General features: G+C 50.2%; 1 protein-coding gene across 5 annotated transcripts; it reads right to left on the bottom strand.

The window, feature by feature from the left end:
* Window positions 1–556: 556 nt before the first annotated feature.
* On the bottom strand, window positions 557–27,673 carry ZSWIM9 (zinc finger SWIM-type containing 9). 5 transcript variants are annotated; one of them, XM_030820962.1, is made up of 4 exons: window positions 27,618–27,673; window positions 26,265–26,548; window positions 15,178–15,490; window positions 557–3,537 (listed from the first exon to the last, which is right to left on the bottom strand). In XM_030820962.1, exons 2-4 carry the CDS (start codon window positions 26,537–26,539, stop codon window positions 1,351–1,353), a joined length of 2,775 nt encoding a protein of 924 aa, XP_030676822.1. In that variant the 5' UTR covers window positions 26,540–26,548; window positions 27,618–27,673; the 3' UTR covers window positions 557–1,350. The 5 variants fall into 5 exon arrangements, with proteins under 5 accessions (XP_030676822.1, XP_030676823.1, XP_030676819.1 ...); XM_030820963.1 differs by having other exon boundaries at window positions 27,622–27,671; XM_030820959.1 differs by lacking the exon at window positions 27,618–27,673 and adding an exon at window positions 27,307–27,580.
* Between the last annotated feature and the right edge of the window lie 91 nt (window positions 27,674–27,764).

Below are 27,764 nucleotides of genomic sequence, written 5' to 3'. Positions count from 1 at the left end.
GAGGCTGCAGTGAGCTGGGAACGTGCCACTGCATTCCAGCCTGGGTAACAGAGCAAGACTCCCCCCCCACCAAAAAAAAAAAAAAAAGCTTCCTAGTTCTGAGCACAGTGGCTCACACCTGTAATCCCAGCACTTTGGGAGGCCGTGGCAGGAGGATTGCTTAAGCTGAGGAGTCCAAGACCAGCCTGAGTAACATAGCAAGACCCTGTCTCTACAAAAATATAAAAATAAAAAAAAGCCTCCCACCTCAACCTGAGCAGACTCGTTGACCAGGACTGGGTCACATGCCCATTCTGTGGCCAGGACATTTGGCATGAGTCAGTCATTTGAAGGTAGAATTGACTCATGTCAAGAAGTTGCCACTGGGACGCACTGGTCCAGATGATGAAGAAGGAAGCTTGAGTTGCTATGGAGATGAATTCATTGCGGCTCCTCTATCCATCTGGCCCCAGGAGGCCTTGTTGGTAGAAAGAATGAAGGAACGCTGGACCATCTCAACTGTTCCCTGGATCTGGGACTCCCAACCAACCCCGGAAGCCAAGAACTCATCAGGGAGACCAAAATAAGATTGTTTTATTCCAATCCTGAAGAACAATAGTCCAAACAATTCCCCTCCCCTGCTGGAGACTCTCCTGACCCCCAGTGCCCGCCCTCCCTCTCACTTCAGAAGGCGAAGGGGGTCGATGTGTCAAGGTCTTGGAGAAAAACTAAAACCAAGCCCCTTCCATTTCTTCTCTATCCATCTCCCACACATTTCCTTTGTCTCATCTCCGATTTTTCTTCCCCCTCCTACATCCCATCCCTTCTTCTCCTGCTTCCCCCAGCTTTTCCTCATGTTTTCATTTCTGTCTCTTTGCTTGTCCTCTCTCCTCCATTTCCGGCTCCCCTTTCCATTTTTTGTCGCTTACCTCCTCTCCTTCATCTGTCTTCTGTACTTTCTCCCTTTCCCCTCTCCCCCCTGCACTCCCTAGACTGGCCAGTCTACTCTTGCCAGATACTCCCCATATCATCGCTTCCTCCCCCTCCCCCCAGCTCTGCCCCTTTCCTTCCTTCTGCCCCAGCCTGACCCTGTCTACACCTTTCATCACATGCTTCCTCTCCAGAGGGAAGCCCTCAGAATCCGCCCTGGCCATCAACACCTTCCCAAGCTGTGGTTCCAGGACCTCAGAGACCACTTACAGCTTGCCCTTGGACCCAGAGAGGCAAACTGCCATGAGGAGGTCCCCGGATGACCCAGGAGGTGGCCAGGGGGACTGGAGCGGTCTCCTTGGCCTCAGCCCTATTATCTTTGGGATCGAAGAATGCCCTCCGGCCCTCCTGGTGGAGGGTGGTGGGCAGAGGCATGAAGGGTCAGGGCTCTGGGGCTCTCCCCCAGCAATCCCTGAGCAGGTCCATGTGGAATAAGGCAGCCCCAGTGAGGAGGCGCGCTGCAAAGAGGTGTCTGCAGGGCAGACGGCGGGCGGCGTGAATTGAGCAGCTGCAGCGTGTCAGGGCCCCATCCAGGAAGAAGTCCGAGGTGCCGTCCTTAAGGGCAAAGCCATCTCCGGTCCAGTGGAAACCCCGGGTCCCATGCTGCCTAGCAAAGGCCAACTCCTCAGCCACCAGGTCTGCCAGCTCTGGCCCGCAGGCTGCCCGGAATTTGGCCAGGGGTTCCCAGTCCACCTCCTCCTCTCCCGCGGGTCGGCAAAGCCTCTTTGGTTCCCTGGGGCCATCTTCGCCTCCTTCCTGCAGGCCATCACCTGCAGCCAGGTGTTCACTCCTCGCCGCTGCCCATTCTGGGCTGCCTTCCAATACAGTCCCCACCGGGGTGCCAGACACGACTCCGTTCCCCCGCCCTAGACACCGCCCTCCTGCGTCTCCCCACTCCATCCCTCGTCCAGCTCGGCTCTTGGGGCCCACGGACCGGGCTCCCCCTCCATCTCCATTCTCCATGCCTGTGACCCTCGTGTCTCCCAGCTGGACCAGAACTACATCTTCCAGGCCCCTTCTTCTTTTGACCCCCACCCTCGCTCCCCTCTCCTCTGCAATCTCTGGCCCTCTCCTCCTCTCATCTTCCCACTGGGGTCCCCTTTGGTCTCCCTTCTCAGGGGCCAACTCCAGGGACTTCTCCAAGGGGATCCCCCTCAAGTTTCTGATCTCCAGCCCCCTGCCCTTCTCTACTTCTGACTGTGGCCCCTTCCATTCCGCAGTTCTCAGTCCCCCTGCCCTTTCATCGTGCACCTGCGCCCCCCTCCAGGGGCTTCCTTCAAGACTCCTGACCCTCTCATAGTCAAACTGGGTCCCCCTCAGGTCGGTGGTCTCCAGCGCTCTACTCCTGCGATCCTCCAACTGGGCCACCCTCCAGGTATACCCTTCCAATCCTCTTAGCGCCTGGTCCTCCAACTGGGCTCCCCTCCAGACATAACCTTCCAGTCCCCAGTCTTTCTCATCCTCCAACTGGGGCCCCCTCCAGTCTCTAATCTCTGGTCCTCTCAGGTGCCCTTTCTCCAACTGCGACCCTCTCAACACACCCCCTTCCAGTCCCCTGGGCTTCTGATTCTCCAACTGACCCCCTCTCCAATCTCTGATCTGCAGTGCCCTCCCCTTCTCACCTTCGAACTGAGCCCCGCCCCAGTCTCTGGTGTCCAGTGCTCTTACCCACTCCTTCTCCATCTGGGCTCCCCTCCAAATACTTCCTTCTTTCGGAGCCCCTCCCCAGTCGCCCGTCTCCAGGCCCCTCACCCTCTCGTTCTCCCCCTGGGCCCCCCTCCCTGGCTTATCCTCCAGCCAAGGCTCCCCGCCATCGGGCCCCTCGGGCACCGCCTCCCCGGCTGCGTCGGCCCACTGCATGGCCACCAGGTCGCGAAGGCACTGCGCCACGCCACGCGAGGGGCTGAGACGACGCAGCAGTCGCCGACGGTGGCCTCGCACCAGGGCGCACGCGTCCAGGTCTCGGGCCGCCTCGAAGGCGCGGAAGCGGACCCACATGTCGCGGCGGGGCTCCCAGTTGCGCTCGAAGTAGTCCACGAAAGCGGCCGGGCCGTGGGCGTGGAGCTCGGCCAGCGCCTCGTCATAGGCTGCGGGCGACGACGCGCCAGCCAGGCGGCACAGGCGCGACCACAGGCCCGGGTCCTCGCGGCCGGCGCCGCCCAGCTCCTGCGCCTTGCTGAAGAGCGTCTCCAGGCCCTGCGCGCGGCAGATCTGCACGCGCGCGCAGGGCAGCAGCTGGCGCACTGCAGGCAACTGCGCCGCCACCTCGGGCCCGGCGGTGAGGCAGCGCACGCGGCCCTTGACGTCTGGCACGCTCTGCAGCAGTGACGCGAGCGCGAAGCGCAGCAGGCTCGGTGTGCCCGGGCGCGCCACGCAGCAGGCAGCCTGGCGCGCACGGCCCGAGCCGTCCACGCACAGCACGGCCAGCAGATCCAGCGCGCCCTGCAGCCCTGGCAGCCGGTCCACCAGCAGCATGCGCGGGAAGCGCCGCAGCAGCGCCCTGGTGCGCGACGTCAGGAAGAACACCGTCTCCACCACCGCCTGGTCCTCCACGAACACCAGCTTCACCTGGGGGCGGGGGCAGGGAGGCAAGGAAAGAGGTCAGAGGATGCTGGCGTCTCCCCGCCCAGCTCCCCGACCTCGGTTTCCCCTTCTACGGAAATGGGAACCCATTCATTCTTGCCTGCATATGCATTTATTTTTTTGACCGGCAGGAGGCAGTGCAGGGAAATGGTTAAAAACACTCTGGAGCCGGATTGCCTGGGTTTGAGATCCAGGTACTGCAGTATAACAGCTATGTAATTTTTTCCACATGACCCTTTTAGCTTCTCTGAGCCTCAGTTTCCTCCGCCGGAAGCTGGCTATTCATTCCTCCGTGTGCTGAGAGGCAGTCTAGGGCAGTGGGTCTCAAAATGTGGGCCCTGGACCAGCAGCATCACCATCGGTTCCTGGGACCTTGACAGAAATGCACCTTCTCGGGGCCACCTCAGACCCAGAGTCTGAAACTCTGGGGGCGGGCCCCAGCAATCTAGTTTGACAAGCCCTCCAGGTGACTCCTATGCATGCTTAAGTTAAGGATGACTGGTCTAGTGGTAATGAGCTTAGATTGTGGAGGCAGATCATTTAGCTTTGGGTCCCACCCCCACCACTTCTGAACCCTGTGATTTAACCTCTCTGTGCCTCAGTTCCCTCCTTAACCTCCGTACTCCCTGATTATCCCTTCTAGGCACTGAACATTCATTTCTCCATGCACTGAGAGGCAGGACAATGGTGAAGAGCATAGCCTGTGAGGCCAAGATCCCTGGGCTGAGATCCTGGAGCCCCTGCTTCCTGGCTGTGTGCCTTCTGCCAACTTCCCTAACCTCCCTTTCAGAGCATCTCTGTGATTGGAAAGATGAGATGCATTGAAGCATTTAGAACATTGCCTGGTACATATAATATTACTGTTACTACTTATCCAACAAATAGTAAGTGTTCTGAAAGTGGCCATTATAATTATCATCTATGTTCAAACATCACGTCCCGGTCTTCTCTGACTTTCCAACTAAGCAAACACCCCATCTCTCTCTGGCTCCTTTTGGCCACGGCACTTACCACCCTTTGGCAAGTCATATCTTTGTTTGCTGATCTGCCCATTGCCTGCTTGCCCTCCTTAAGATGTAAGCCCCACAAGCACAGGGATGTTCCCGTTTGGGATGGTCTCTCTTGGCCTCTGCCCTATGTGGCTCTTCCCTTTGCTGATTTTATTCTGTATCCTTCTGCTGTAATAAACTGTAGCCTTGACTAAAATAGCATCCCTGATGCTTTGAATGGTACCTGCCCCGGAACAACGGCTCAATACATCCTGAGTGAGTGAACTCACACGAGGGTGTGCAGTCATGTCCAAGGCCACATCTGTGAGGGTGGAGGTTCAAGGATCAGACTCCTGGATTTGCCTATTAGCCGTGGGACTTCAGGCAAGTGACCTCCCCTCAATGAGCCTTCGTTCCTTGTCTGGAAAAATAGGGATGTCTATTTAAGAGCGTCATGGATGGGCTAAAATGAGATCACTCCTGGCCAGCGCATGGAAGGACACCTGGCGTGCATCAGATCTCAGCTGTTCTTACCGTCTGTCTCAATCTCTCAGCAGTATTCAGAACAAGTCTACATGGCTGACCCCAATAACAACCCTGGACACCAAGGCCCAAGTATGTGTCCCTGGCTGGCAATACATCGTTGTTGTCACATGTCATTGCTGGGAGAATTGAGCACTGTCCATGGGACTTCACTGAGAGAGGACATCCGGCAGCTCATGCTGGTCTCTCTTGGCCTCTGCCCTATGTGGTGCTGCGGGATAATTAAGGAATCAGAGAGACTGATGGGGTCGCCTTATGTGGCTCTTCCCTTTGCTGATTTTATTCTGTATCCTTCTGCTGTAATAAACTGTAGCCTCGACTATAACAATTTTTCTCAGTTCTGTGATTCCTTATAGTGAATCATGGAAACTGAGGGTGGTCTTAGGGACCCCCAGCTACACCAGAAGAGTGACTTGCCCAAGGCCACTGTGCTAACAAGCAGTGATGCTGGGATGCAATGGATGCAGGCCATTAGGAATGATTGGAAACAAAAGCAGTAGGTGGGAGAACATGTTGGGCGGCATTTTAAGAGGTAGGGTGACATTTGATGAAGGCGGGGCTATGTAAATGAATATATATATATATATATATTTTGAGACACAGTCTCACTCTGTCGCCCTGGCTGGAGTGCAGCGGCGTGATCTTGGCTCACTGCAACCTCTGCCTCCTGGGTTCAAGTGATTCTCCCTCCTCAGCCTCCCAAGTAGCTGGGATTACAGGTGCGTGCCACCATGCCTGGCTAATTTTTGTATTATTAGTAGAGACGGGGTTTCACCATGTTGGCCAGGCTGTTGAATACATTTTTCTGCCAAATATTTACTGAGAAAATATGATGTGCTGGCTCAGGCACAGAGGAGAACAAATGAGACACACCACTGAGTGAGAGGAGACAGCCCACAGGCCAAGGATAAATAAATATAAAAAAGAAGATTTCGGGTGTGCAAAGCACACATGAAGTAGTTTTTCTGTACCAGGTACAGTTCCAACAATTAATCTTTCATCCTTACAATATCCCTGTAAGACAGATACTATGGTTATCATCCCCCTTTTCCAGATGAGGACACCAAGGCACACAGGGCTTCAGTTGCTTGCCTGGTGTCACCCATGTGATTTGCAATACCAGGTGAGCTGGGATTTGAGCCCTGACAGCTTGGGTCCAGGGCCTCTTTTTCCTGACCACTCTACCCTAGAGCCTTCAAAATATGGACCAAACAGGCCTGGCTTAGGCACACAGTGGACAGCAGTGCATTTTGCAGAGATGGAGAAACCCACGGAGGAACAGATTTTGAGGATGCAAATGAGTGTACGGGTGTCCTTTCAGACACACAAATTGGTAGCACGGGGAAGCATCTGCCATAGACGGCAGATTCCACAAACATGAACATCAGAAACCATGCCTTTACTACTTTCCATTCACACCTCTTTCGACACGTGAGTAAATCCTCCCTTTTTGATGTGATCAGAATGTTCACATGAAACTGTTCTCCAGACTGCCCCAAAGAAAAAATTGAAGGAATAAAAATAATAGCTAAGGCCGGGTACAGTGGCTCACGCCTGTAATCCCAGCACTTTGGGAAGCCGAGGCAGGTGGATCACCTGAGGTCAGGAGTTCAAGACCAGCCTGACCAACATGGTGAAACCCCACTTCTACTAAAAATACAAAAATTAGCTGGGCGTGGTGGTATGTGCCTGTAATCTCAGCTACTTGGGAAGCTGAGACAGGAGAAACGCTTGAACCCGGGAGGCGGAGGCTGCAGTGAGCTGAGACTGTGCCACTGTACTCCAGCCTGGGTAACAGAGAGAGACTCCATCTCAAAAACAAAAAACAAACAAACAACAACAACAACAACAAAATAATAGCTAAATATTGAACATATGCAGGGCTTCCTACTTCTGGGCACAGTTCTACCCATTCTACACACACACACACACACACACACACACACACACTGCACTTTAATTCTCACACAACAACCCCAACAGCCCTGTAAGATAGTATTATCCCCATTTTACAGATAAATGAACTAAGGGTTGGAGAAGGTAAATAGGTTGTTCATAACTTGTTTCATGCCCCACAGCTAGTAACTGGCACAGCCAGAATGTTCATAAAGCTTTTGGCACATATCAATATAAATAAAATCAAGTCACCAGCTGTTACTATAACACCCCAAAAATGGCTTGATGTAAAAACAGGCTATACAGCATAGAAAATATTCCCCTTGGGAGCCATGAGAAGCTAGAAAAGCTGACACTGAGCTGCAGGAGGCCTGTGTAACCACAGAGCAGGGGAAACAAGAGCCCCATATTCAGACACGGCTTTGGGCGGCCCTTGATGAAACATCCTGTGGTTATCTTTTGCTGCTTGCCAAGAAATTGCAGTTCTCCCTCTCCTGGGCACTTAGTAGCATTGCACCTCCCTGCCCCCTTGCAGGTAAGCAGCGTCATGTGACTTGCTTTGGCCAATCAAGTGTGAGTGAGAGGGAGCTGAGGCATTGCATCCAAGGAGAAGCCTCTGCAGCCACCCCTGCCAGATATGGTGATTCTGTTGGGATGAATGCCCATCCTCCTGGGTCCCAGAATGACTCCGATAAACAGTACTCCCCCAACATCCCATGGTGGCCGTGTAAGTGAGCAAGAAATAAAATTCAATGAGTTCAGCCACTGAGATTTGAGGGTTGTTCATTATTACAGCAAAACCCAGGCCATCCTGACTCACACAGCCTCAAGACCCTCTATAATTCACCCTCTAACTTTTCCTCTGAGGAGAGAAACAAATGCGTTTAGTATGCTGGGACTATTTGGGACTATTGCCTATTTTTCGTCTTTTTTTTTTTTTTTTTTTTTGAGATGGAGTTTCAATCTGTCACCCAGGCTGGAGTACAGTGGCATGATCTCGGCTCACTGCAACCTCCGCCCCCCCAGGTTTAAGTGATTCTTCTGCCTCAGTCTCCTGAGTAGCTGGGACTACAGGCACCCACCAGCATGCCTGGCTAATTTATGTATTTTTAGTAGAGACGGGGTTTCACCATGTTGGCTAAGCTGGTCTCAAACTCCTGACCTCAAGTGATCCACCCACCTCAGCCTCCCAAAATGCTGGGATTGCAGGTGTGAGCCACGTGCCCACCTTCTATTTTCATCTTCTTTTTAAGAATTATTTGAATATGCAAACATCCACATGGTCCTAAAATCAAACAATGTAAAGCGATACGTAAAAGGTCTTACTCCCACCTTTTTTGTCTAATCAGTCTGTTTCCATTCACTATTCTACCCTCATCCACAGTTCTTGGTATTCTTCTAGAGTTTCTTTATATGAATACAAGTAAACATACCTATAATTCTTATTTGCTCTATTTTATAGATAATACAGCATATTATGTACAGTTTTGCATTTTGCTTTTTTAACTTAAAAATGTGTTTGAGAGATCTTTCAAAATAGTTCCTAGACTTGTTCTCATTCTTTCTTTCTTTTTTTTTTTTTTTTTTTTAGGACGGAGTCTCACTCTGTCGCCCAGGCTGGAGTGCAGTAGTGTGATCTCGGCTCACTGCAAACTATGCCTCCTGAGTTCACACCATTATCCTGCCTCAGCCTCCCGAGTAGCTGGGACTACAGGTGCCTGCCACCATGCTTGGCTAATTTTTTGTATTTTTAGTAGTGACGGGGTTTCACTGTGTTAGCCAGGATGGTCTTGATCTCCTGACCTTGTGATCCGCCTGCCTCGGCTTCCCAAAGTGCTCATTCTTTTTTAGTGCTGTGTGGTAATCCACGGATTGATATACCACAAGTTATGTAACGATTACCCATTGGTGGAATTTGGGTTGTTTCTAATCTGTTGCTTTCACAAATAACAATGATTAACCTTGTAAGTAAGTCCTTCCACAGCTGTGCAACTACATCTGCAGGATAAATCACCAGTAGTGGGATTGTGGGCCTAAGGGTGAGTGTTCTTGTCATTTTGATAGATATTGCTAAATTGCCCTCCACTGAGATCATACCAGCTTCCCACCGAATATTCTTGTTTTTTTTTTTTTTTTTGAGACAGAGTCTCGCTCTGTCACCCAGGCTAGAGTACAGTGGCGCGATCTTGGCTCACTGCGAGCTCCGCCTCCTGGGTTCACGCCATTCTCCTGCCTCAGCTTCCTGAGTAGCTGGGACTACAGGCGCCTGCCACCACACCTGGCCAATTTTTTGTATTTTTAGTAGAGATGGGGTTTCACCGCGTTAGCCAGGCTGGTCTCGATCTCCTGACCTCGTGATCCAGCCGTCTCGGCCTCCCAAAGTGCTGGGATTACAGGCGTGAGCCACCATGCCTGGACCCATCGAGTATTCTTAAAACAAACACACTTGCGTCAATGCTCACCATTCTCAGAAGGCAAAGCATACATGTAAGAGAAAGCTGCAATGTTTCCAGGCAAGGTCTCTCTTTTCAGGGCTTGCTTGCTGGTTACCCTGGTGCCTGCCACAAGTGAGGGAATGGAGATGTGACTGGACCCCAAAGCCCATCATCACCGGGCAGGGCAGGTGATAAAAGGTGTTAACGGTTGGGCGCGGTGGCTCATGCCTGTAATCCCAGCACTTTGGGAGGCCGAGGCAGGCGGATCACCAGGTCAGGAGATCGAGACCATCCTGGCCAACATGATGAAACCCCATCTCTACTAAAACACACACAAAAAAGATTAGCCAGGCCTGGTGGCGCACGCCTGCAGTCCCAGCTACTCAAGAGGCTGAGGCACAAGAATCACTTGAACCTGGGAGGCGGAGGTTGTGTTGAGCCGAGATTGCACCACTGCACTCCAGCCTGGGAGACAGAGTGAGACTCTGCCTAAAAAAAAAAAAAAAAAAAAAAAGGTGTTAAGGTGTTAACACCTCCCTGGGTGAAGTCACCCCCCAATCTTGCCCATAAATCATGCCTTGTGGCTTTGGGTACATCCTTCTTGTCTGATCCCCTCCAAAGATCAAGAGAGCAACCCAACTCAGGAAGTGCCAGGCACTTTTTACAAATAATCCTTCCTTTGGAAGACTGCTGGGAATTGGAAAGACTGATTGTTGCTTGACCTAGGCTTGGGATGAAAATTTAAAGCTATCTATCTATCTATCATCTATCTATCTATCTATCTATCTATCTATCTATCTATCTATCATCTATCTATCTATTTAAAGGGTCTCACTCTGTTGTCAAGGCTGGAGTGCAGTGGTATGATCATAGCTTACTGCAGCCTCAAGCTCCTGGGCTCAAGCAACCCTCGTGCCTCAGCCTCCCGAGTAGCTGGGACTACAGATGCATGCCACCATGCCTAATTTTTTTTTTTTTTGTAAAGACAGGTGCTCGTTATGTTGGCCAGGCTGGTCTTGAACTCCTGGGCTCAAGTGATCCTCTCACTTCGGCCTCCCAAAGTGCTGAGATTATAGGTGTGAGCCATCGCACCTTTTATATTATTAACATTACATATTATGAGTTACATATTATAATATTATTATATTAATATCTACATTATATTGTTATATTACTACTGTATTATTAACATATTAATAATATAGAACTCTTTCATTAGATTTTATAAGTGAAAAAAAGGTGAAACTTCTGTGTAAAAGTGATGGATTGAACACCTCTCTAGTTTCACTCTCTTGAACCTCAAGTACATCTATATTTTAAATGGATTTTTTTTTTTTTAAAATCAGAGGCAATATGATAGGGACAGAACTTTGGAAACTGGAAAGCAGCTGGACATGCTAATCCCACCTCACCCCCCAAAACCCATAAATCCTAAGCCAGCAATTGGGGGATGCTGAGAACCAGTAGTAAAGTCCTCAAAAGGAGCTGGCAACACCAGGCCAGTTTTGCAGAAGGCAAAATAAAGACGAACCGAGGGCTGTTTCAGCAGCAGCTAGACCTCCAAATCTCGTTTCCCCTCTCCCCTTACTCTTCCCCCACCCCCGTGACTGGGGGTTTATTCTGTAGACAGGGCGAAACAGAAGGGCCGCTGGCTTTGGGGACATCTGGCCGATCTGAAGATGAGGGAGGGGGATTCTGAACCCCAAGTGGGGACTGAGTGCGTCTTGCTGGCTGAATGCCTGACAGCTCCCTGCCCCGCCCCGGTGGCTCCCAGAAGCTGGCAGCCTGGCCTTGGCAGCCTCGCCTTCACCCCCCGCCAGGAGGCCGGAGGAGTTTTCTCAGGGGGATTTGACCAGCCCCAGAGGAAGAACGAAAGATGGTGACATCTGGCACTCCCCAACATATAAAGCAAGATGCAAAACAGCATGTATAGGCCGGGTGCGGTGGCCCCCACCTGTAATCCCGGCACTTCGGGAGGCCAAGGTGAGTGGATCACTTGAGGTCAGGAGTTTGAGACCAGCTTGGCCAACATGGTGAAACCTCGTCTCTACTAAAAATATAAAAATTAGCCAGGCATGGTGCTGCACGCCTATAGTCCCAGTTACTCATGAGGCTGAGGCAGGAGAATCACTTGAGCCCAGGAGGTGGAGGTTATAGTGAGCCAACAGCGTGCCACTGCACTCTAGCCTGGGTGACAGGAGTGAAACCCTGTCTGAAAAAACAAACAAACAAACAAAAACAGCGTGTACAATAGGCTGCCCTGCCTGCTGGGGGTGGGGGGTGAGGGGACAGAAAGAGGAAATAAAGTTAAAAATTAAAGTTAAAAATACAGACATGCAAATTGACCTGTATATGTGCAGAGCTGCGCTGTCCAATCCAGAAGCCACTAGCCACATCAGGTTGTTTACATTTCAATAAATTAAATGACAAATTCAGTTCCTCAGTCATACTGGCCTCATTAAGCATTCTATAGCCATGTGTGGCCAGCGGCCTCTGGATTGGACAATACAGAAAAAACCATTTTCTTTCCTTCTTTTTATTTTTTTAGACAAGAGTGTCACTCTGTTACCTAGGCCAGAGTACAGTGGCATAATCTCAGCTCACTGCAACCTCTGCCTCCTGGGTTCAAGCGATTCTTGTGCCTCAGCCTCCCAAGTAGCTGAGATTACAGGCACCTGCCACCATGCCTGGCTAATTTTGAATTATTAGTAGAGACCAGGTTTCGCCATGTTGGCCAGGCTGGTCTTGAACTTCTGACACCAGGTGATCCGCCTGCCTCAGAGTCCCAAAGTGCTGGGATTACAGGTGTGAGTCACCATGCCCAGCCTGGATAAGGAACATTTCTATCATTGTAGAAAGTTCCACTGGGCAGTGCTGGTCCATAGGATAGAAAGCTAGATATGATTCATAAGCTGCTAATAACTCTGCGGGGGAGGGGACCTGGGGGACAGGATGTGATAAGAAGACTTTTTGCCACATACCCTTTTTAGAACCATGTGAATGTATGACATATTCAAAAAGTAAATATTTAAATGTTGCTTCACTAATCTGTCTCTCCTGTCCTAGAACTTCTTCCTCCTTTCTTTTAAGAGTATTAAGGGGCTGGGTGTGGTGGCTCATGTCGGTAATCCCAGCACTTTGGGAGGCCAAGGCAGGCGGATCACCTGAGGTCAGGAGTTCAAGACCAGCCTGACCAACATGGAGAAACCTCGTCTCTTCTAAAAATACAAAAATTAGCCAGGCATGGTGGTGCATGCCTGTAATCCCAGCTACTCAGGAGGCTGAGGCAGGAGAATCGTTTGAACCCGGGAGGCGGAGGTTGCGGTGAGCCAAGATCACGCCATTGCACTCCAGCCTGGGCAACAAGAGTGAAACTCCGTCTCAAAAAAAAAAAAAAAAAAAAAAAAAAGTATTAAGGCAGGCCAAAACACAGACCCAGGAGCCAACCTTGGTTTAGCCGAGATTCCAAGACAGCCTTCAAAATGAAAAGACAATTCCCCTTCCAGGGAAGGCTCTGATTTATGAATGAGCTGCTTTGCACAGGAACAATCCTGCAGAGGGCGGTTTCAGGGAAGAACAGCTGAGGCTTAGTTATGTCATGGTGGGTAGTGGAGGAGAGTTGCTAGGTCAGTAAAGACCAGTGGAGTAGGAAGTGCATGTGTGTTTGTCCCCACGGTGAAGGCCATGGGTCTGGATCCAGGCTGTGTGGGTCCGAAGCCCAGCTCTGTCACTAAATAGCTGTGTGACTTTCAGCCAGTTACTTGACTTCTCTGTGCTTCAGTTTCCTTGTCTGTAAAATGGGGATGAGAATGGTGGACTATTTCCTCATAGGGCTCAGGTGAGATTAAAATGAGTTATAGTATGTAAAGCACTTAGGGTAGTGCCTGGCATGTAGTAAGTGCTTGATAAACATTAGCTAAAATTATTATTATGTCGGGACGGAGGCCTGGGCTTGGGCTGGTGGCTTGAATCAGAGCTTCTTACTGGGCATGAGATGAAGACAGGAAGAGTGTGCCAGAGCTGAATCTCGACTTTACCCCGCCTTGGGACCTCTTCCACACACAAGGGAGACAAAGGCACAGCCAGGAGGAGAAACCAGTTCTTCCCCCACTTTCTCATCTTTCTTTCCTCTTTAAACTTCAAGTTCACCCCAAACTTGAAGTTGGATTAAAGCTGCAGAGATTCCTTATGGAGCAGCAGCCATCCTCACTGTTCCTCCAACACAAGCTTGCTCGTGCCTCTGGGCCTTTGCACTGGCTGTTCCTTCTGCCTGGAATTCTCTTCCCTCTGATGACAGAATGAGGGTCCTTTGCCTCAGTTCCATCTCCTCTGCTTCAGCATCATGTGCTTAAAGAGCCCTTCCCTGACCAATTCAAACAGCACCCTTAGAACTGTCCCGCTCCAGACCCCGGCCTTTTTCTCCTTTATGATATTTATCGCTCCATCACATTACATGACATAGCACTTTTCCTTCTCCTAATTCTCCATCTGCGTGGTGGGTTCAGGTGTGTTCTCCCCTTGTGAACATTCATCAAACTAAGTATTTATCATTTGTGCATTTTCTACTTGTGCAGTTCAATTAAAAAAAAAAATTTAAGTAGGCCTGCCATGGTGGCTCGTGCCTGTAATCCCGGCACTTTGGGAGGCTGAAGCAGGAGGATTGCTTCAGTCTGGGAGTTCAAGACTAGCCTGGGCAACATAGGGAGATCCCCCACCCAACATCTCTACAAAAACTAAAAAATTAGCTGGGTGTGGTGGTGCACGCCTGTTGTCCCAGCTGCTCGGGAGAATGAGGTGGGAGGATTGCTTGAGCCTGGGACATCGAGGGTGCAGTGAGCCGTGACTGCACCACTGCACTCCGCCTGGGTGACAGTGAGATCCTGTCTCAAAAAAAAAAAAGATTAAAAAAAAAAAAAACTTACATAGCATTTGTCATCACTGTGGCTCCTCTTCTTGCTAGCACCCAGCCCCTAGTGATGTTACATCACATTTGGACGTGTTTGTTGGTTGTTGGTTTTTCCCACCAGAATTGCAGGGGTGTTCTGGCAGTTACCTCTGCAAGGCAGCCAATAGCCATAGGTGGCTATTTAAATTTCAATTAATTAGAATAAATTCAGGCCGGGCACGGTGGCTCTCGCCTGTAATCCCAGCACTTTGGGAGGCCAAGGCAGGCAGATCACAAGGTAAGGAGATTGAGACCATCCTGGCTAACACGGTGAAACCCCATCTCTACTAAAAATACAAAAAAATTAGCCGGTGTGGTGGCACGGCCTGTAGTCCCAGGTACTCGGAAGGCTGAGGCAGGAGAATCGCTTGAACCCGGGAGGCAGAGGTTGCAGTGAGCTGAGATTATGCCACTGCACTCTAGCCTGGGCGATAGGGCACTCCAGCCTGGGCGACAGAGACTACATCTCAAAAAAAGTAATTAATTAATGCAGTTCCTCAGTGTACTAGACACATTTCATGTGCTCAATAGCCACATGTGGCTGGGGGTGCAGAATCACAGAACGTTTCCATCCTGGAAGAAAGTTCTACTGGGCAGCACTACACTAGAAGGTAAGCTCTCTGGGGACAGAGACCACGTGGATCTGGTTTGCTGCTGCATCCCCAGTGCCTCCGTAAGTACTTACTGATGAATGAATGGATGAATGGAGGAAAGGAGTGAAGGGATGAGAGGGCGGATGAAGGAATGAATGACCCACGAGTCTTCAGCGTGGCTTTCCCCCACCCCCTCCCCTGGCCTGCCTCTCCCGAGACCCCACCTTGGCCTCAGGGTCGGTGCGGAAGAGGCCCTCGAGCACGTGCAGGGCGTCCAGGACGCCGTGGTCGCGGCCCTTGCAGTAGGAGAGCAGGCGGCGCACGTCGGCTGGGGCCACGAACTGCTTGGAGATCTTGTTGGTGGTGCGCACTGGCAGGCAGGCGTTGGCCAGCAGGTGGCCCGGGCGGAAGTAGTAGGCGAACTCCAGCGGGCAGGCCGGGTGTGAGTGGGTCAGCTGGCACTCCGTCACCACGAGGCGGTCCCGCAGCGGGCTCAGCTTGACGATGATGAAGGCGGGGCAGCCGGGCTGGGGAGGCCTGTGGGAGGAACCACCACCGCCCTGGTCACATCACTCTGCTGCCCTCTTCTTCTTTTCCACTCACCTTTTTTTTTTTTTTAAACTAAGGATTGTTTCAGGCATAGAGAAGAGTAGAGGGCCCTAAGAATATGCCAGCTGTGTGACCTGGGGCAAGTCACTTCAAGTCTCTATGCCTCAGTTTCCTCATAGGTTAAAAGGAAGGTCCTACTCATCATACCTTCCTCATAGGATCGTCATGAGCATGAAAAGAGTTAATATAGGTAAAGCACCTACACAGTGTCTGGAATATGGCAAGCAGTAAGTGTTCACTAAAATTCTATACCTACCACCCTCAGTTCTGTCAAAAGTGAGTGAATGTTTTATTGTATTTACCTTAACTTTTTTTAGAAATAAAAAATTTCAGATAGTCCTGTATCTGCTTCTGGTTTAGCAATAACATCGAAAGTTGAGGCCTCCTGTGAACGCTGCCCTAACAAATTATCCTCCTTCCCTCTGTCCCCAGAGGCAGCCGCTATCAAAATTATCTATTAGCATTCCATGTATATTTTTATGCACCCATAAACAATGGGAGGTATGTTTCTCTGTTTTAAAAGCATTGTATACGTGAAAAAGGACTCAGACTCATTAGTCATCAAAGACATAACAAATTAAAACTGTAAGGAAATGCCACTACACATCAGCAGAATGGTCAAACAAGAGACTGATAACATCAAGTGTTGATGAGGACGTGGAGCAACTGGAACTCTCACCCATCACTGATGGGAGTGTGAAATGGCACAAGCACTTTGGAAAACTGCATGGCAGTATCTGTTAAAGCAGATTTTATGCCTCTCCTGTGACCCAGTGGTGCCACCCAAGACAAATGGGCATCTAAAGATGTGTATGAGAATGTTCAAAGCAGCACTATGTATATTTGCCAAATGCTTGAAACTTAAATATCCAACAATAGAGTGAGAAGATAAGTTGCGGTATATTCCTAAAATAAAACGCTAATCAGCACCAAGAATGAACACACCATTACAACCTCCAACAATATGGACAAATCTCACAAACCTACCAAGTGAAAGAAGCCAGACATGAAAGAGAAACTGTGATATGATTCCCATTTATATAAAGTTCAACAGCAGGCAAAGTTAACCTCTGCTGTTAGGAGACTAGATAGTGGTTACCCTTAAGTGGTTAACCCTGTGAGGGGGCACCAGCAGGTTTCTTGGGACTGGACATATTCTGTTTCTCGTTCTAGGTGCTGGTTACCTCTGAATTTTATTTTGGGAAAATTCATTCAGTTGCATACATATGATGTGTGTACTTTCCTGGATGTGTGTTACATTTTTTAAAAGTCTACTTAGAAAAAACTTTGTTTTTGGCTGGGCGTGGTGGCTCACACCTGTAATCCCAGCACTTTGGGAGGCTGACGGGGGACAGATCACCTGAGATCAGGAGTTTGAGACCAGCCTGGCCAACATGGTGAAACCCTGTCTCTACTAAAAAAAAAAAAAAAAAAAAAAATTAGCCAGGCATGGTGGCCAATAATAGGCTAATGGCATTACACCTGTAATTCCAGCTACTTGGGAGGCTGAGGAAGGAGAATGGCTTTAACCCGGGAGGCAGACATTGCAGTGAGCCGAGATCACACTACTGCACTCCAGCCTGGGTGACAGAGCGAGACCCTGTCTCGAAGCAAAAAAAAAAAAAAAGAAAAGAAAAGAAAAAGAAAGCTCTTTGTTTCCGAGCATTGTGGTAGGAAGAATCATGGTTCCCCAAAATATTCCCATCAGAGTCACTGGAACTGCACATACGCTGCCTTCCATGGCAAGAGGACCTTTGCGGGTATGATGAAATTAAGGGTCTTGAGATGGGGAGAGTCTGGATTATCCAGGTAGGCCCAAATGTCATCACAAAGGTTCTTATAAGGGAAAGAGGGAAGTAAGAGGATCAAAGTCAGAGAGAGATTGAAAGATGCTACCCTTCTGGCTTTAAAGATGGAGGAAGAGCCAGGCACGGTGGCACTTGCTTATAGTCCCAGTTACTCAGGAGGCTGAGCTGGGAGGATCATTTGAGTTCAGCCTGGGCACATAGTAAGACTAGTGAGATCCCTATCTCTCAAAAAAAAACAAAAAATGGAAGAATGGCCTGGCGCGGTGGCTCATGCCTGTAATCCCAGCACTTTGGGAGGCCGAGGTGGGTGGATCACCTGAGGTCGGGAATTCAAGACCAGCCCGACCAACATGGAGAAATGCTGTCTCTACTAAAAATACAAAATTAGCCAGGCGTGGTGGCACATGCCTGTAATCCCAGCTACTTGGGAGGCTGAGGCAGGAGAATCGCTTGAACCCAGGAGGTGGAGGTTGTGGCGAGCTGAGATTGCACCACTTCACTCCAGCCTGGGCAACAGGAGCAAAACTCCGTCTAAAATAAATAAATAAATAAATAAATAAATAAATAAATAAAATAAAATAAATGGAGGAAGAGGCTCCAAGCCAAAGAGCATGGGTGGTCCTACTGGCAACAGGAGCAAAACTCCGTCTAAAATAAATAAATAAATAAAATAAAATAAATGGAGGAAGAGGCTCCAAGCCAAAGAGCATGGGTGGTCTCTAGAAGCTGGAAAGATAAGGACGCAGATTCTCCTTAGAGCCTCCAGAACACAGCACTGCCAATGCCTTGATTTTAGCCCTGAGACCCATATTGGCCCTCTGACCTCCAGAACCGTGAGATAAATAAATTGGTATTGTTTTAAGCCACCATATTTGTGGTAGTTTGTTACATCAATTGAGACTAAGACAATCATCCCACCCGATCTGCCTTTGCAGCTGGCTTTTCACTCGGATTTTCAAAACTGTTCAGTTGCACTCCTTTTACTGCTGCCCAATGTTCCACTCCATGGCTCTGCCATCTATGATGGTGTTTCCATTTCTCCTCTTTTACGAATGATGCTTCAATCACCCCAATGTGTGATACAACACTCTCTTTTTTTTTTTTTTTGAGACGGAGTCTCGCTCTGTCACCCAGGCTGGAGTGCAGTGGCACAATCTCGGCTCACTGCAAGCTCCGCCTCCCGGGTTCACGCCATTCTCCTGCCTCAGCCTCTCCGAGTAGCTGGGACTACAGGCGCCCGCCACCTCGCCCGGCTAATTTTTTTGTATTTTTAGTAGAGACGGGGTTTCACCATGGTCTCGATCTCCTGACCTCGTGATCCGCCCGCCTCGGCCTCCCAAAGTGCTGGGATTACAAGCATGAGCCACTGCGCCCAGCCTACAACACTCTCTTATACATCTCTTTATGTGTGTGAGCAAGAGTTTGTCTAGGACAGTGGTTCTCAGACTGTGGAGCATAGCCCATTACATGAAATTAACGTAGGGAGTTGCAACCAGCACTGTAGGAAATGAAATAGGGCCGGGTGCAGTGGCTAGCACCTGTCATCCCAGCACTTTGGGAGGCTGAGGCAGGAGGATCACTTCTCTTGAGTCCAGGAGTTCAAGACCAGCCTGGGCAACATAGCAAGAGCCCTTCTCTGCAAAAAATTAAAACATAAAAAACTAGCCGGGCATTGTGGCACACACCCATAGTCCTAGCTATTCTAGGAGGCTGAGGCAAGAGGATAACTTGAGCCCAGGAGTTCGAGGTTACAGTGAGCTATGATGGCACCACTGTATTCCAGCCTGGGCAACGGAGCAAGACCTTGTCTCAAAAAAGAAAAAAGAAAGGGAATAGGAAAAAAAAATCAGAGTGTATTTCTCTGATAGTAATATTTAAATTGGCATCTGATTTCTGAAGAGGGGTTCAGTGTTTCTCCATGTGGGGTAATATCAGCATTTTTTGGCAGACTTTATGTTTATACAGCAGGAGCTGTCAAACATTTTCTGCAAAGGGACAGGTAGTAAATGTTTAATACATTCTGTTGCTATATTGCAAACGAAGCCATAGACAATACGTAAATGACCAGGCACGGCTATGTTCCAATAAAACTTCATTTATAAAAATAGGCTACAGGCCAGGCGTGGTGGCTGATGCCTGTAATTCCAGCACTTTGGGAGGCCGAGGTGGCCAGATCACGAGGTCAAGAGTTTGAGACCAGTCTGACCAACATGGTGAAACCCCGTCTCTACTAAAAATACAAAAATTGGCCGGGTGTGGTGACACATGCCCATAGTCCCCGCTACTCAGGAGGCTGAGGCAGGAGAATCGCTTGAACCCAGGAGGTGGAGGTTGCAGTGAGCCGAGATTGCGCCACTGCACTCCAGCCCGGGCAACAGAGCGAGACTCCATCTCAAGAAGAAAAAAAAAAAAAGTAGGCTGCAGGTTGGGATTGGTCCAAGGGCTTCCTAGTTTGCTGACCCTTGTGACACAGACTGCCCGGGGCCTGGCATGTAGTTAAGAAACCCTGGCTCCCAGGTAGTAAATACCCCAGTAACACACCCCCTAAAAGCCCTCCTATGTTTTTTCCAAATGGCCCCCCAACTGGGTGATTCTCCCCAGGATCCACCCAGAGAAATGCTTAAATCCACCAGTATAAATGCTTAAAAATTTTCTTTGTTAAACCAGAAGGGCATCCTTGACACACCCCTTTTTTCCTACATGCACGAGGTAAAGAAAAATGCAGGAGCCTGCTAGATTTTAAAAATCAAAATACAGAGTTTGAGACTTTATGCCTTATTTAAAGTAACAAGGCCAGGCACTGTGGCTCACGCCTATAATCCCAGCACTTTGGGAGGCCAAGGCAGGCGGATCACTTGAGGTCAGGAGTTTGAGACCAGCCTGGCCAACATAGTGAAACCCCATCTCTAATAAAAATACAAAAATTAGCTGAGCCTGGTGGCGGGCGCCTGTAATCCCAGCTACTCAGGAGGCTGAGCCAGGAGAATCGCTTGAACCTGGGAGATGGAGGTTGTAGTGAGCTGAGACTACACCATTGCACTCCAGCCTGGGCGACAAGAGCGAAGCTCCGTCTCAAAAAATACAAAAATAATGCACATTTAGAAAATTATTCAATGTACAAATAAGTATGGATGAAATAAACCTACAGCCACCATGTGGTATCAGGTGGAAGCAAAGGAAATCCCCATGTTTGATTTCTCAAGATTGCAAGTTCACGGAATGCCACCCGGTACATTTTTCTAGAATAATTCATGGGCTTTTGTGAAACCCTTGGTCTGACTTCCTTCAGCCTAGGTGTTTCAGGCCCTAGAACAGCCCCTTGCTCCGGGTAGGTCAGGTCTTCTGTGAAGCCATGAATTTTGCCAGAGAACAGTGCGTCTCCTCTGCAGGGGCCCAGAATCTCACATAACCACCTACTGGTGCTTCAATACACCATTTTTGCAATTTCTCTCCACCTATCTGGAGGAATAATGTCATCCCCCCGCTAAATGCAAATTCCACATGGATAGGAATTTTTGTCTGTTTTGTTTCTCTCTGTATCCTCAGCACCTAGAACAGTACCTGGCGTCTGGAGGTATTCAGTAAGTGTGTGATGATTCAGTGACTAAATCCCACGGGGTAATCTACAAACCCTGGCGCACCTACTCTGGGATATGGTCTCCATTCCACCAAAACCATCCATCACCACATCCTACCCATCCACATTTTTTCCATTTCCACAACCTATCGGAAGTTCTTCCCTCCTTCATAAAACATTCCTCTCCCTTTTCACCTAGTCAACTCCTACTCATCCTTCAGTCCCCACAGCCAGCATCGCCTCCTCCAGGAAGTCTTCCCTGACCATATCCTGCCTAGGGCACGGTCCATTGCATGTAGGGATTTTTTATTTTTTATTTTTTTGGAGACAGAGTCTCACTCTGTCTGCAGTGGCATGATCTTGGCTCACTGCAACCTCCGCCTCCTGGGATCAAGCAATTCTCCTGCCTCAGCCTCCTGAGTAGCTGAGATTATAGGTGCACGCCACCACACCTGGCTAATTTTTTTTTTTTTAATTTTTATTTTAGTAGAGACGGAGTTTCACCATGTTGCCTAGGCTGGTCTCAAACTCCTGAGCTCAGGCAATCCACCTGTCTCGGCCTCCCAGAGTGCTAGGATTACAGGTGTGAGCCACCGCGCCTGGCCGGGATTTTTATTTATGTCCATCTGTAATGTACACTTCCCACAGAAATCCCAGCATCTAAAACCACCACCTTGCACATTGCAGGGGCTCCCAAAAACCTCTTGGGTGAAAGGACGGATAGGCTGGTGCCCAGAACCAACACATCTTTAGGGGACCCATGGCATAGTCAACCCTCACACTGAGGGTTGAATGATTGAAATAAAGATGAGGGAAGGAGAGAGAAAGAGAAAGTGAGAAAGAAAGGTGGGAGGGTGGTAATTAAAATCATGGGCTTAGTAACCAGAAAGAGGGTCCAGACCCTGGTTTTCCCTCTTAGCTGCTGTGTTATCCTGGGAACAATCTTTAAGCATTCTGTGTCTCAGTTTTCTCACCTGGAAAGTGGGGCTAATAGTAATACTAGTCTCTCAGGCTCATAGAAAGGGCTAAATAAGAGGATTAAATTATGTAAAATGGTTAGAAACCAGCTAGTGCATAGTAAACAATGCAGAAATAGTACCTGCTATTTTTTAAACTTTTTTTTCAAGGACCCGTTGTTTTGCTTTGTTTTGCCTTCCACTTACCCATTTATTCATCTTTTTGAGATAGAGTCTCCCTCTGTTGCCCAGGCTGGAGTGCAGCGGCACAATCTTAGCTCACTGCAACCTTTGCCTCCTGGGTTCAAGTGATTCTCCTGCCTCAGCTTCCCGAGTAGCTGGGATTACAGGCACCTGCCACCATGCCCGGCTAATTTTTGTATTTTTAGTACAGACAGGGTTTCACCCTGTTGGCCAGGCTGGCCTCAAACTCCTGACTTCAAGTGATCTGCCCGCTTTGGCCTCCCAAGTGTTGGGATTACAGGCGAGAGCCACCGCACCCGACTACCCATTTATTCTTGATCTTTCAGGTTTTCAAGATCTTTGTGTTTTCAATGGCCGGTGTGTATTGAGAAAGGCTGAGCAATTCTGTTCCAGGGAGGGTAGTACTGAGAGAGAGGGACAGGGGAGGAACTGGAGCTGGAGAGCTGAAGCTGCAGCAGTGGTGACTTCGGGAGAGTCACTGTGTAACCTCTGGCAAGGGGGAAGGAGTGGCCAGGAAGAAAGTTCTTGTCTGGTTCCTTGCACCCTCAGCCCCAGCCTCCTCCTTCATATCCCTTCTCTCTCCCCTACATCATCTCCCACACGGCCCCAGAGGGATCTTCCTCCACCCAGAACTGACCCTACTCACAGCCTTCTAGGGCTCCCACCACCCCCCAGAAAAAGTCCCAACTCCTGTACTCAGCCCTGCCAGATCCAGGCCTTAACACCACTGCAGCCTCATGTCCTGCCTTTCCTTACACACTAACTTCTCCAGCCTAACCTCAGCCCATGGGCTGTCCCTGGGCTGTGGCACTGGAGAGACTCTGCTTTGAGCAGCTTGAGAGAGTGGGGGAGCTAGACATGACGGGTCCAAGACATCGTTCCTGAACCGGCTCATCAACCACCTGCTCCCGCACTCCCCATTCAGAGACCATCTCATCATCTACCCAGTCCCAGGAGCGTACCCAGGGCCCTGTCCTCGCCCCCTCCACAGCCCTGTCTCTCCTGCTCCTTGGCTGTCTCTGATATTTGTAGAGCACTTGGGACAGTACCTGCACATAGTAAACCTAGTATGTCTGTTAGCTCAAATACTATACATACATAAACATATCAACAAAATTCTTCAAGGTTCTGCTTACTGGTTACCTCTTCCAGGAAGCCTTCCAGAACCACTCAGTAAGCTTTCAGGTGGAGCTGACCTCTCCCTTTGTATCCTCCTCTCATCTCCCCTCAATCTCACTCTCACTACTATGGGCCACTATCTACAATTTTTTTTTTGTTTTTTGGTCTTTGTCTACCCCATTAAGTTCTGAGCTGTTCAAGAGCCGAGATCAGTCTTGGATTCCAAATGTCCAGCGAAGGGCATGCACATAGTAGGTGCTCAATAAGCATTTGTTACATTGGAACTGGGTTCTGTTAATAGGTTTCAGGTTAGGCCTGAGCTTCTTTGAGCTTCTTGCAAGCTCTAACGTTCTAGGTTTCTGGGTGATGTGTGTGTTTGATGCTGTTCCGCTTTCAGATCTCCGAGTCTCTGTTTCTAGAATAAGTAGTGAGAAAAAAGTTGCAAGAATGTATTCCACAATACATGTTTAAATAACTACCGGTGAAAGAGCTGTTAGAGTGTGCTTACTCTGTGCTGGATGCCTTTCTGAATAATTTACCTATGAGATAGACACTATTTTGTCCCCCATTTTCACATGAGGAAACTGAGGCCACAGAGGGGTGGAGTCACTCGCTCAACAGCATCCGCCAACCATCAGCAGTGCAATGGCCCAGAGTCCATGCTCTTGAGTCCTGTAACAGCTATCACTTAACCAGCCACCCCATGTTCCAGGCACCAGGGTGATGCGTTTTTCTCATGTGTGATCTCACAGTATGCTCACAATGGCCCCATGAAGCGGGTATCATGATAACCCCATTTCAAAGGATGAGGAAACTGAGGCTTGGAGATGTGAAGTCCAGTGCCCAAAGTCACCCATCCAGAAAGTCGTGGAGCATGTCTCAGGCAGCCTGAAGGCAGAGCCTGTGTTCTTGAGCACTCTGTTCTTGTCTACAGCTCCCAACCAAGGGTCTCAAACTCACACACCTTCTGGGACCAGGCAGGCCAAACAAGCAAAAGACAGCGCTAGGGATGAGGCAGCAGAGAGTGGCAGGGTCTGGGGCAAACCTGGGCAGCAAAGCCCCATCCAAGAGGGGTGGCCGTCTGCCAGTGGAAACATGGGCTCACCTCTTCCGGTGTTCCAGTGGAAGCTGGAAACCTAACACTGTGTGGGGAACAACCCCTGTTTAAAACTGGGGTCAGACCAGGCACCGTGGCTCACACCTGTAATCCCAGCACTTTGGGAGGCCAAGGCAAGTGGATCACCTGAGGTCGGGAGTTCAAGACCAGCCTGGCCAACATGGTGAAACCCTAAAAATACAAAAATTAGCCGGGCATGGTGGCGCATGCCTGTAATCCCAGCTACTCAGGAGGCTAAGGCAGGATAACTGTTTGAGCCCAGGAGGCTGAGGTTGCAGTGAGCGGAGATTGTGCCACTGCACTCCAGTGTGGATGACAGAGCAAGACTCTGTCTCAAATAAAATAAAATAAAATAAAATTGGGGTCAATTTGGCTGGGTGTGGTGGCTCATGCCTGTAATCCCAGCATTCTGGGAGGCCGAGGTGGGCAGATCACCTCGGCCTCCTTGAGGTCAGGAGTTCGAGACCAGCCTGGCCAACATGGTGAAACCCCATCTCTACTACAAATACAAAAATCAGGTGGGCATAGTGGCACACACCTGTAGTCCCAGCTACTTGGGAGGCTGAGGTGGAAGAATCTCTTGAACCCAGGAGTTGGAGGTTGCAGGGAGCCGAGATCGTACTACTGCACTCCAGCCTGGGCAACAGAGTAAGACCGCGTCTCAAAAAAATAAAGAAAAAATAAAGAATAAATAAAATAAAATCGGGGTCCATTAAAATACCCCTGGCCACCTGGGTGTGATTCTGGCTGTCCTGGATTTCTCACCTGCCCCTCTTTGCACAGTTGTAGGGAACTACCTGTGAGCTTGTTCTTTTAATGTCAATCTTCCTGTCCGGTCAGAAAGTACCAGAAGGGCAGGGATTTTTATCTCTTGCCCAACTCCATCGCTCTAACAAGAATATCCCCAGCCCACAGCATGGGACCTGGCCCGTTATTCACTGAATAGATGGATCCTTTTCTTTATCCTGTGGCTTCTCTGCAGTTCAGTCTCCCAGTCTCTGTCTCCCAGTCTTTGTCACGTGTACAAAACCTGGCTCTTCTGTTTCCCTGGCTCTCTTTGGTGTTTCTGCCTTCATGTCTCCATGTTTCTGGAATTTTCCATGACTTTTTTCTCCTCATGGGGTGTGTGTGTTTTATGCTCTGCCTCTCGAAGTCTCTATTACATTCTGTAAGTCAGGTCGGGCACAGTGGCTTACGGCTGTAATCCTAGCACTTTGGGAGGTGAGGCAGGCAGATCACCTGAGGTCACGAGTTCGAGACCAGCCTGGCCAACACAGTGAAACCCCATCTCTACAAAAATTCAAAAATTGGCCAGGCGTGGTGGTGCGTGCCTGTAATCCCAGCTACTCAGGAGGTTGAGGCAGGAGAAACAACGCTTGAGCTCGGGAGGTAGAGGTTGCAGTGAGCCGAGATTGTGCATTGCACTCCAGCCTGAGTGACAGAGCAAGACTCTGTCTCAAAAAAACAAAAAAACTAAAAACAAAGCAAAACAAAACCAAAACCAAAACAAAAAACCACACAAAAATTAGCCGGGCATGATGGCAGGTGCCTGTTGGGAGGCTGAGGCGGGAGAATCACTTGAACCTAGGAGGTGGAGGCTGCAGTGAGCCGAGATGGCACCACTGCACTCAAGCCTGGGCGACAGAGCGAGACTCCATCTCGAAAAAAAAAAAAAAGTCTGTAAGTAGGGCCCACACCATCTCTTGCTCCGTGAGTATCTTTGTCTCTCTAGCTCCTCTTCTCACTGTCTCTCAGTACATGTCCCTCCTTGACTCCCGCCTCTCTGCAAGGTGTATTTGGCTCTCAGTTGGCCTCTCTCCCTCTGCACCTCTGGGTGGGGTGTTCTCTGCCCGTCTCCCACCCACACCCACCCCCGGTGCTCCCCTTCCCCCCAGCAGGACAGCGGCTCAGGTTCACGCACCCCACGGCGGGCCGGCTGGGCGCACGCACGTCCTTGCACACGAGCCGCACGTAGCTGTACTTGAGCACGTCGATGAGCGTGTAGAGCGGGGGCGCACTGGCCCAGCGGCAGCGCGCCAAGTGCATGGAGCTCTTAACGAAGAAGAGCGCCAGCCGCTGCTGACACCACGCGTCGAAGAAGCGGCTGAACTCGGCCCACGAGAAGAAGGCCCGCTCCCGCAGCTCCTGCTCCTCCTGCCCCGCAGCCGTGCCGGGTGGGGGCTCCGGCCGCTCCATCCTGGGGGCCTGCGTGGAGGACAGGAGAGCAGGTGGATATCAGACCCATTCCCACCCGGGGTGTCTCATCTACTCCATTCTCGGCCTGCCCCGTTGGTGCTGGTGCCTCTATCGAGGTGGGTAGCCCGGGGTCGGACGTGCCTGTTTTTCTCCAAATATATAAATATCAACCTCCAACCTATCTTTGGCCTCCTCCCACCGCCTTATCCCTGGTTCACTTGGAGCCTGTCATCTTGATTCCTAATTCCAACTCGTCTCCTCCTCCACAGACGTGACCCTTAGGTACAGTTGGAATCCCTTCTCCCAAAATACGACCCTTAAGCTCAGCTCTGGACATCTCCTCAAATGTGTTCTCAAATTCCAGCTAAAACCTCCTCCCCTTCCAGCTGTGTCTCTCACCCAAGAGTAACTTCTAGCGCTCGTATTCATCTGGAACTCCTCCTTCCATGTTGCCAACAGTTGGCTGTAACCCCTCCAAAGACGCTCCATCTCCAGATGTGCTCCCACATCCAGGCCACGGACCCCTCTCCCGGTCACATGCTTCATGCTCCTGTGGCTCCGCACTCCCCAGATGTGTCTCTGGCGTGCAGCTGTTGCCCCTTCCCCCGATTATGACCCTATGGCTCGCCACCTGCAGCTGTAGCTGGGACTTCCCTGAGACACTCTCATCTCCAGATATACTCCCCACATGCAGTTATCCACGCTTCGCCTACAGGTGTGTGCCCCACTTGTGGCTAGTTCTCCTCGGAAGTGACACCAGTATTCACCTGTGGTGCCCTCCTCCTCAGATGCGGCCCCCAATCCAGCTGTGGGCCCCTCCTCCCAGTTACATCCACCATCCCCCGCAATATGCATCTTCGTTCTAGACATGGCCCCTCGTCCTCGGATGGGCTCCTTCACCCCAGATGCTCCCCCCACGTCCAGTTGCGCGTCTCCCCTCGAGCAGCCCCATCCAGCCCGCTCCCGACGCTCCTACTGCCCGCCCAGCCCGCTGCGGCACCTTCCAGCCCTGCCGTCCCACCTAGCGGTGCCTCTCCCCTCCCCAAGATGTGCACCCTTCCCGCCCCTCCCCACTCACCTACCCGCCCCGGAGCGGCGTCCACCTCCCACAATGCCCCGCGCCCAGGCCTGGCCCGGCCCTTGCTCCCGGGATGCCCCGCGCGGTCTCCCGCCTCTCTTCCCGCCGTGCCTCGCGCGGGAGCTTCCACCGATTCCTCCTCTTTCC

Source organism: Nomascus leucogenys, chromosome 10 (assembly GCF_006542625.1).
Source record: "Nomascus leucogenys isolate Asia chromosome 10, Asia_NLE_v1, whole genome shotgun sequence".
Classification (NCBI taxonomy): Eukaryota; Metazoa; Chordata; class Mammalia; order Primates; family Hylobatidae; genus Nomascus; species Nomascus leucogenys.
This window is presented reverse-complemented; position numbering and strand designations above follow the sequence as displayed.

What these genes read in the sequence shown, in the direction of transcription:
- ZSWIM9 (XM_030820958.1), bottom strand. Translation starts at nt 27,085, where the DNA reads ATGAAGCATGTGACCGGGAGAGGGGTCCGTGGCCTGGATGTGGGAGCA. An exon ending in CCCAGCCGGCCCGCCGTGGG is followed by an intron (nt 15,491 to 26,264) that starts GTGCGTGAACCT and finishes TTCCTCCCACAG; the next exon opens with GCCTCCCCAGCCCGGCTGCC. An exon ending in GCACCGACCCTGAGGCCAAG is followed by an intron (nt 3,538 to 15,177) that starts GTGGGGTCTCGG and finishes CCCCGCCCCCAG; the next exon opens with GTGAAGCTGGTGTTCGTGGA.